This window comes from Hippocampus comes, unplaced genomic scaffold, assembly GCF_001891065.2.
Source record: "Hippocampus comes isolate QL1 unplaced genomic scaffold, H_comes_QL1_v1.1 scaffold57, whole genome shotgun sequence".
Classification (NCBI taxonomy): domain Eukaryota; kingdom Metazoa; phylum Chordata; class Actinopteri; order Syngnathiformes; family Syngnathidae; genus Hippocampus; species Hippocampus comes.
The window spans coordinates 2,860,885-2,871,688 of record NW_017805039.1 but is presented as its reverse complement, the minus strand read 5'-3'; the positions used below and the strand labels follow the sequence as shown (position 1 = coordinate 2,871,688).

Below are 10,804 nucleotides of genomic sequence, written 5' to 3'. Positions count from 1 at the left end.
GCCTGTTTGGTTGGCCCACTCCCCCCCCCCCCCCCGAAACAATTTGTAGCAGTTGAAAACCTTTTTCCAACCGCGAAGACACAATTGTGATTGATTGATAGAATCCAAATATAAATCATCAGCCAAATGTATTCCGTCTACTGCCTAAACTGAACACCTCTTGGTGCAATCACAATAATCCACACATTTTTTTTAAGACCATTGTCACTCAAAAGTGAATATTCTGATGTTTATAAAGGCACATTTTCCATCTCATTGGATTGCGCAGGTGAACCTTTTATTTGGTGCCACCTTCGGGGATGAACACTGACCTGTGCGTGAGGCCGGCCTTCATGCTGTTCATGCTGGGCTGCATGGGCACTTTCCCCTGCGATTCGTTTTGCCTGTTCTTCTGGTGACGCACCAGGAGCAGACGAGCCAGCTCCTCGCACCACGACGACAGCAGGGCTGCGAATACGACAACACATGCGCACACACACACACACACACAGACGGACACAACATATGAGTTAAGACTCCCAGAATGTACTGCGGCGGCCAGGACTCAAGTGTTTCCCTCGATGTCTTGTCATCTTGCGCAAGCCTCGAGAGGGCGGCCTGACTCGAAATATACGACTGTGCAGATGTCTTATGCCACGCTTTAATCACCTCACATAACTTGTTACTCAGTGGAGCCGAGATCTTCAGGAAGGCAAACTATTGGTTTTTCGAGTTAGGGGGCTACTGCTTTGCTCATATACGCTCACAAAACAAAACCGATATGATTCAGGGGCGGACTTGTTTAATTAATAGCGGCTCAAACCATCAAAGCAAATTCTGTGATGTGTACCTTTAAAGGGATTCTGACCAAAATGTACCCCCCTCTGCAAAGTCTTCTAGAATTTGGCCCAAAATAAATCCAGTTCAAGACTGTATACACTATATACATGAATGATGACTGAAAAATTGTAAAAAATGTACTGTGGATAATATTTAAGATCAAAATACGAATACATTCAACAACGACAGCACAATTTCACTATGTGTCACTCATCTTGTCGTTCCTGGCTCAAACCAAAGTGACTCAAATCCAACATTGTGTTTAAAATAAGTGTGAAACAGCCAAAAGGAAAAAAAAAAAAAAAAAAACTATCATGGCATTTCAACACACACGGGATCTAGCCAATAGAGAGCCGGCCGGCAGAGGAACACATCTATCCAAAAAAAAAAAAGGAAACTGCTTTGGTCGTGGTGCCAAAAGTGTTGGGCAATGAAAAGTTGCTTTTCACAAAAACGCCTCAGCTCCAGAATATGTGCTGATATGCAACCACCTCCCTTAAAAATGAAAAAGCTCAACATGACTTGTTGAAAAACGCCTCGGATTTGTCCCGATGGCTCGGAATGCCAGGCATTCCCATCTAAAACAATCCGAGCACCGGGTTCCCTACAATAAACAACCAGATGTTGAGAGGCAAGTGGCCAAGCGCAGGGTGCAGGAGAAGCTGCTATTTTTGGACGAGAGCTTGTTTTCTCTCTGAGGTTAGAGCTCGAGATGAATGACATGTTCAATATTTCCTCCAACGGGAACAATATTACAACAAAGATCCTTCTCAGACTCCAAGCAGGAATCTTGGTGAACTCCGGCTGTCTTTCTTTTCTTTTTATGTGTGTTTTACTTCAACCCTCCTGTTTGATTGAGTGTCATGAGCACACAATGTTCTCCAAAAACATTACTTAAGTCTTCCCTGCTGGTCCCCCCCCCTCGTCCCAACCCCTCCTTAAATCTGCTCAGCACCCTTCAAAGTAATTCTGCCTTGCACTCCAAAAAATGCAAATCCTGTGTGTCCTTGAAGACTGCATGAGCAATGACTTCAACAGAATAGTTTAATGAAGCCCTTCCTGGAAGAGAGCACAATGAAGTGGAGTCCGTTTTCATCATTCAGTCCAATTTTTAAAGAGGAAATCGTATGAAATGCTGGCAAAAAATAAGTAAGGGTCGCAGTGAGAAAGCAGCCTTTGACCACTAAAAGTTTTTTTAAGGTTTGGTTGGAGGTTGCCATTTTGGAGCGCAATAAAGCTGGGTGCTGCGGTCAAAAAATAAAAAAAGCAGAGATAAACAGCTTATATCAGTACATTATACCCTCTTGAAAGAGTCGAATCACATCGAATCGAATCGTAACTCCGCTGAGTCGAACCAAATGGAATCGTTCCACTTTCAAATCCAACCACCCTTGATTCGTTTTGCGCCCCGTGCATCAAAAAACTCTATCGAACTGGTTTTTGTGACGCACACCCCGAGACCAGGAGTGTTTGCTTCTGAAGATATTTATTTCAATGCTCAAGGAAGTTCTCAATGCGGTAGTACTAATTGTTTTTCGGGGTGATGTGTGCCTGCGCCACCTACACAGAGTGTATTGTACGAAGCGCTGCCTCGCAAGAATGCGTCGTGCCGAGTGACCCGTGGTACTGAGTAGACTGTTGGATGTGGCCACATTATAAATCATCAGCCAAATGTATTCCGTCTACTGCCTAAACTGAACACCTCTTGGTGCAATCACAATAATCCACACATTTTTTTTAAGACCATTGTCACTCAAAAGTGAATATTCTGATGTTTATAAAGGCACATTTTCCATCTCATTGGATTGCGCAGGTGAACCTTTTATTTGGTGCCACCTTCGGGGATGAACACTGACCTGTGCGTGAGGCCGGCCTTCATGCTGTTCATGCTGGGCTGCATGGGCACTTTTCCCTGCGATTCGTTTTGCCTGTTCTTCTGGTGACGCACCAGGAGCAGACGAGCCAGCTCCTCGCACCACGACGACAGCAGGGCTGCGAATACGACAACACATGCGCACACACACACACACACACAGACGGACACAACATATGAGTTAAGACTCCCAGAATGTACTGCGGCGGCCAGGACTCAAGTGTTTCCCTCGATGTCTTGTCATCTTGCGCAAGCCTCGAGAGGGCGGCCTGACTCGAAATATACGACTGTGCAGATGTCTTATGCCACGCTTTAATCACCTCACATAACTTGTTACTCAGTGGAGCCGAGATCTTCAGGAAGGCAAACTATTGGTTTTTCGAGTTAGGGGGCTACTGCTTTGCTCATATACGCTCACAAAACAAAACCGATATGATTCAGGGGCGGACTTGTTTAATTAATAGCGGCTCAAACCATCAAAGCAAATTCTGTGATGTGTACCTTTAAAGGGATTCTGACCAAAATGTACCCCCCTCTGCAAAGTCTTCTAGAATTTGGCCCAAAATAAATCCAGTTCAAGACTGTATACACTATATACATGAATGATGACTGAAAAATTGTAAAAAATGTACTGTGGATAATATTTAAGATCAAAATACGAATACATTCAACAACGACAGCACAATTTCACTATGTGTCACTCATCTTGTCGTTCCTGGCTCAAACCAAAGTGACTCAAATCCAACATTGTGTTTAAAATAAGTGTGAAACAGCCAAAAGGAAAAAAAAAAAAGAAAGAAAAAAAAAAGGGGCAGAAAGAAAGTCCCAGTGGGTGGAGAGCGTCAAGCCTTCTCATTTAGGAGGAATGATTCTACCCTGCTATTACGCGCCGCTTATCTCTCCACTAAATCACCACCTCCGCACTCGGCCGCTGACTCTCCAAGCTAGTAACCCGCCATTTCGACTTAAACGTCAGCTGCAAGCCAATCGCTGCTGTCGCTCCGGCTCAAGAGGAAAGCGGCGGTGACTCATGACTTTTCCCACCCCAGTTGCCGCAAACGACGAAAGCCACGAGTCGTTCATAATGGAGCGAAGGGGGGGGATGCATTCATATTTGGTTAGCGCAGCGTGTGGCCTTGTCTTCACCTCCCAGTCGCCGGTGTTAAAAGCCCTGCCGACACCACTGCCTCATACGGTATGGTGACATTCACACCTGCATTCCAACAAAAAAGATTTGGCTTGGGAAAAAGGTGGCGTTACTTTTCTTCACGAATGAAAAAAGAAAAAAAAAACAGGCCACGAAAGAAAAAGAATTGGAAAGAAGAATGGAGAAGTGAGGAAATTTGAGCGAGTTATACGACAAAACAATAACTTAGCGTGTTACAACATCGTCGTGGTTATTTTCATAGTCCGCAATTTACGCCAGGACAAAAATAAAATGTAAACTTTTAAGAAGGGCTACTGGGGTCGTGAATTTCCACCTCAGCAAAAGGTTTACTTGATTGAAATGATCCAACAAGAGAGCGTGGATCCGGATTTTCATCTCGTATTGTCCTGATGAGGAAAACTGTTACAAATGTTAGCGGATTTAACTTTCCGAAGAAGCTCTAGCGATCCTATGTCATTTTTCCAAATACTGTTGCTGCGTCATGATCATTTCTAACGTGTTAAATCCAATTTATGTGACCCTCCCGACCCCAAACCTCGGCAATACCCACCAAGTCAACAACAAAGCGCCATGACCCACCTTTTCCTCCAGATAGGTTAGATTTACAAATTAGGTCGTGACAGTTACATCAAGCTGAATGACATCAGCGCTACTATATTTAATGACTGACATATAGCCAGTCCAAGACTGCAAGAACAGTGACGAGAAAAATGACAATGCCTTTAGAGTCAGGCTGTAGGACTTCAACAGAAACAGAAGCAACGGAGTGGCGGAAGAATACATCATGACTGAGGAAACGGTTGACTTGAATTGGTTTATAAAAAGAATCCGTACACAAAATCCCTTATGGTTATTGATTGCCGTCCAGATGCAGTTTACGACCGATGCTCATGAATGCAAGCCGACATCCTGAACAGTGACTTTTGTCTTATAAATATAAGAAGAGTAAATGAGAGTACAAAGGGGGGGGGGACCATTGCGTAATGAGAGAAAGGCGGCATCGTGGCGGGTGTGTAAATATCATTTTCAGAGGCCAATTTATAATCGTACACAAGAATAAACGCTCGCTGGCTGGGAGTAAATAGAGCAACAGGAGAGATCTGGGAATAGATCGTCTGCTCACGTCACAAGGCTTGAATTTCCAGGATGCGTTCCGTCCCCATTTCCACTTGCAGGCTCGCCGTACACCTTTCTGATTGAGCAGCAAGCAATGTTATTTGATGACGTCTCGACGAGCGCCTGTGCATGTAGGGAGCCGCGCCAAAAGTTGCTGTCGAATGCTGATTATACAATGTCATGAACGTCAAATAAACATTGGCTCGACTCGACAATGTAATTTTCTCCTCCGCATTCCCGATACACGTCACAGAGGAAATGCCTTTGCGCAATCATAACAGGAAGCACTTATCGCTGGCTAGCAATCGGTGGCTTTTTCTCAAGTTAGCCGAGTCCAGTGATGCATTCGAACACGTGGCAATGCATTTGAGACTGATTCACTTTAACACGGGATGCGCAGCCGGGAAATAAGCCCTGCTTTAGGGCTCTAAGGCCTTTATAACTCATTAAAGTGTGTGTTTTTTTATGACAATGCACCTCCAGAAATAATGACTGAGCTCTGGTCGACCGCCTTTGACAGTTGCTTCGTCAATGTGCGCATATGCAATTTAAAGGCAAAGCCTTGCAAGGAAAAATCCAAAATATGCCACATGAGATCCATATATTCAAGGACAAGAGGTGAGAATGCTTCTTTACGTTGAGTCACCAGAGAAATGCATAATTATTCAGAGTGCCAGACGGGCACATAAAAATACAATAACATTTGCAAAGCAGAATGGAGAAAGTCGTATTTGAGGTGACCTTATAGTTGTCTTCCTCTTCTTCCAAAAGAGTACAAAAACAAAATACATGTATTTGCATTTTGTATTTGCATTGATTTCTGGCGTGATTTTTGCTTTTGTAACGTCACACGCGTCATTTTCAGTCGAAACTAAATAAAATGGCCGTATGGTTAAGCATCACAGCGCCGCCTGTTGTTCTGGCATGCGCATGACAGCATGCAAACACATTTCCGAGAGCTAAAAGTACAGTTGATTTGGTTAAAATTTTCTTTTTTTTTTTTTTACATTTAAAAACACTTACATGTATGTACATGTTAAAAATAGTTATTCTTGTGGATTGTGGGAAATCCCAAAACAAAATGGCAGTAGCTGGGACATCACAGTAACTGGGCTGGACAGAAATCTGAAATCCAACAATATGCACATACAGTGTGCCCCACTCTTCTCGCTAGGGCGGCAGTGCCTGTGCTCGCACCTTCCCTCAAATGACGCTATTTTCCAGCGCGCCGGTGATGAGCTTTGATAACAAAAACACGTACAAGTGCATGCGGCTCTATTATATTTGTGCCGATAAACACAGACAAAAGAGTAAAAAGACTACATGGAAAATGTGCAGCAACAAACAATGCAGCCCTGAGAGACAATGTGTGGGATGATTAAAGGAAACATCCGTAAAAAAAAAAAAAAAAAAACACTGGCAGGTAAATCTACACCGCGTGGGCGCTAAATATTATGCAGAATGAAGGGATAATAAAATCCCGTGGATGAGGGAGGGGGGAGTCATGCTTTTTGCGGGAATGTGATGGAAGCCATTTAAGCAGTGATGCCCCCACCCTCATCCTGCTCCGCCTCCTCTCTGTTCAGCCATCAAATTGAACAGCTGACAGAAACCAGGCTCGGAATGAAACAACTAACACCTTTTAAAGACTTGTTAAGATGTGCAGTCTCCCAAAAAAAATGCATTTTACAGCACTGGTAGGACCTTTGAAGTGAATTTCATCCGTGACCTCTGGCAGGACAACAGACACGAGCGCACAGAGGGGGGGAAGAGGATGGATGGAGGGATGCTAGACAGAGAACAGGTGGCGATGGAGGGAGTGGGCGGACCCCCTACCCACCAGGGTATGTATGTTTATGTCACAAGGCAAGAGATACTGCAGCCAGGAAGAGAAAGCAGCTCTACCTGAGTCAGTCTGACATCTCCTGCAGGTGCTGGTTTCTGTGGGGTTCAAATTGCACATTTTAAACGGGGCAGAGGGACACACATCAGCATGAACACAGTGCAACTGTTTGTAGTGTCGGGGTGGCATCAGGGCAGGTTGATGCCCTTTTCGCACTGCACGGTGTCTCGCCTTGGTTTGGGGCAGTGGGCGAAGCATCAGTTCGACGACATGACAACAAAAAATGAAACTGGATGTCTGTTACGTTTACTTCTTGCTAAAGGGGTGGCGTCAACGTTTATTCAAAATGGAGACTGAGGCCAGCATGAAAACGGATCCCTGCAGGTGGAGATTATGGAGTATAGTATTATACTGCAGTGTCTAAAGGCAAGGCACAGCAGCAGGCAAAGCTAATATAAGCATGCATATTAATTAGTGACAATTCTAGTTGTTTAAGCCTTGTAAGTGCCATGTCTCATGTGGATAAAGATGTACATTCTATGCAGGAAGAGACAGAGGACAGCAACAAAAACGGGCCGCTGCTGCAAAGTAGAGACTGGGGAGTACGATACAGCAATGGACTCGGCTAACCATAGCAACATGCTAAGCTAACATTTGCGTGCGTGTTTGGTCTTGCCATTTCTGGCAGTATATGCCATGTTCCATGCGGTGAGGTTTAGGCAACAAAAAAACAAACAAAAAAAAGTGGAGACTGTGGAATATATTAATGCAACTTCCAGACACGCCATATAGCATGTCAACGGGCAAAGCTAACATGAATGTGTGTTTATTGGGGCATTTTCCAGCAGTATATGCCACCTTCCATGTGTTAAGGAAACTTTTTTTTTTTTAATTCCAGAATTGACTGAGGTTGGTTAAAAAAAATGGTCTGCTTCAGCAAAGTGGAGACTGTGGAGTATTATACCTCAGCATCCATGATGAAGGAAAAGCAACAAGCTGAGCTCACACGTGTGCAAGTTTGCATTTGCCATTTCTAGCAATGCATGCCATGTTTCCATGCGGTCAAGGGATGAATTGTTTTCCCGAGAAGACTGAGGGCAGCAAGAAAACTGATGATTGCAGTCAAGTGGAGACCGTGGAATACAGTTATACGTTCTGAAGCATCCACGGGAATGGAGTAAAACAACATTAGAATTTGTTTATTTGATCGAATTCAAGCTGAATATTTTCAAACGTTAGCAATGACACAGCGATAGTGAATCGTATTGTATTGTAACAAGCACGCCGAAGCGGTTTCGTCACTGTGTCAGCTAACACCATAAAAAATAGTAGCTTCGACTATCTTGTCTCTATGCTAACCCGCGCATGGAGACAAGGGGGATTTACAACACTTTAGTGTTGATTTGCTGATTGTAAATATTTACTTGGCCCACAAGCACAATTTATTTCATGCTTACTTCATTTCAGTTCATGCTTCCTGACTCAAGAGCTCCACAAGGAAGCATGTGAGTGATTTCCAAACCGCGCACACCTTCACGCAGCTAATAGCCACAGGCATATCGATCATTCTCGAAACACGCCTTAGTCCTGGACTGTTCGCCGGACCCATCGCAAAGGCACATTTAGACAAACAACTACTCACGCTGACACCCATGGACAATAATAGTCTTAACTGTGAGGCAGACGTGCTAACCACCAAACCATTGTGACGCCTCACACGACTACAGGGGACTCAAAAGAATCGGATTCTTGTGTACAAAACTGTATGTCAAGCAAGTAAACACCAGGACACGCCGGGAGAGAGAAGCACCTCACTGGCAGAGTGAACGAGAAGCTCTTATCGTCCATGAACAGCCCCCCCACTACCTCTCTCCCACCACAATAAATATCACATGGCTAATTATAAGCAGACATGCGACTTATCTCCATGACCACCACACGCTTGTTCTTTTAAGGGAATCACAAGGGGGCAGAAAGAAATAATAAAAAAAGTGCAATTACATAAGACCGTGATTAAAATGAGATGACATTCCCGCGCTATTACAGTTAAGACAGGAGGGGATGAGCGGAAGAAATGACGCATCTTAGCCGGAGGCAATGACAGTTCCATCCTCACAGCTATCAATACTTGACATTGGTTTGGCCTGGCAGTAGTCACCAACTCAATCCGCACATTGTCAAACTGAGCTCCTTTCCTTCAGGTGGGAGGACGGCGCCGAGGACGGCCGGCCGAGGCGATGATTCACAAGTCAAAGCCGCGACGAAAACAACGGCGAGCCGCACAAGTTCACCGTCAAAATGTCACCAGTGAGTCAGGAGGTCACCCCGAGTGTCTTCAAACAGGAAGTGCTGCAAGTCATCGCGCCCTCAGTTGCAAATGGTGCCGTGTAATAGTTTCCGACACGGTTCAGTGCGAAACTGTGTTATTGTTTGCTAATGAACTTGTCCACTTTAAGGTTAAACGCTGATTGAATGGCCAGCGAGAGCTTTTATGGCCCGGTCGCCCTTTTGTGCTCTTCCCCTTTAAGAGAGATGCGTTTTGGAATGATTATGACATCACTCACATAAGGCTTACACTAGAACAAAATGTAAAAAAACACTTTTGGGGACAAACAAATGACTTTGTTGTCAACAATGGCCATTGACGATCCGCGGTAACACGCACCAAAGCAACAGCTGGCGCTACAAGGCTATACAGATTCAAGAATCGGAATCTTGAAGGAAGTCATGTCCGGAAAAGGCACAATCACAATGACAAATTAAAGAAAAGAGGGAATTCACTGCATGAACTGAAAGTACAGCCTTTGAATAAAAAGTGAAAGCTACTGTAACACGATGCACAGTTTGAACATTTAATTCAGGAATTATTTGTCTTACCATTTGAGGGAGTCCATGTTTTGCGCATAGTACTCGTACCACACAACTAGGTTATTATAGCGGAAAAAAAAATACTGAAAGAACTACAAAAAAAACAAAACAAAATTCTGTTCATGAAAGAAAGTAAGAACAAAATTGCTTTTCAAAAATAAAAACTACTGGAAACTACAACTTAAGTTTGGTGTTACTACACTTAGTCAAAATGTTCTTCCTTTTTGTCTTTGTCATCAAACAGCCGTTAAGAGAATTGTCCTTTACTTTATTACACAATACTTAGTGCTCTTTTGTTTTAATCTTGCTCTGGACTAAAAAACACATAAAAAAACTAACACTAAAACTAATAAAAAATTAACCAAAATCAAGCATTTTTGACAAAAATATAAAAGCTAACAAACTTACTCTAAAAGCGAACTAACTACTTCTAGAATTTGAAAAAATTACATTAAAAAAAAAAAAACAATTACGAAAAATCCAAAACGATTAGAACCCTGCCTCACATCGAGACTCACTCCTCAATGGGGTTTAACTCTGACATCTTGAATATCTTAAAAAAAAGTAACTTTTAGTGTGCTACTGAAAAAAAACATGTTACATACACTATTGGGTTGAAGTTTGGCGATTGACATATTTGTCTGCTTTTCAGTATGTAAGCTCTGCCCAATGCAATTAGTCAGTTCGGTTATCGACCGTTTAACTGCGGCCTGTTTAGCACACATAAATCTCGGAGCCAACGAGACAAACCATAACCCGAGACTAAACCTCACTTTGCACACACATTAGCTTGCAAGATATTAAGTGTCATGCATTTTTAAATTTCTTCAAGTCGGAAGTTGTCCAAATCACAGAATATTTGTGCCACATTTCGACCCGCCACAACCGCAAGCCCATTCCATCACATGACCCTTCGGAGCTGAAAAATAAGCCTCGACCGGCATGCTTTCCTGAACGTGTACGCATAGAAGTACGACCCCCGAGGCGGCATGTAGGTCAACCTGTGGTCAGCTGATCCATTCTGATCCCGCTCTTTCAGCCTGGTCAATAGTAGCCACTCATTTGCAAGAATGCCGACGCACAGCACTGCAATTCCACATCGAGACTAATAAGCAAG

The 10,804-nt window shown here is 43.6% G+C and overlaps 1 protein-coding gene across 1 annotated transcript in view; it reads right to left on the bottom strand.

Annotated features, from left to right (window-relative positions):
* The window catches only part of zmiz1a (zinc finger, MIZ-type containing 1a), a 137,468-nt gene that overhangs the window by 16,617 nt on the left and 110,047 nt on the right, over window positions 1–10,804 (bottom strand). Inside the window, exon 7 of the mRNA XM_019863990.1 lies at window positions 2,676–2,811. Coding sequence (XP_019719549.1) covers window positions 2,676–2,811 — 136 coding nt within the window. The remainder of the gene's footprint in view (window positions 1–2,675; window positions 2,812–10,804) is intronic.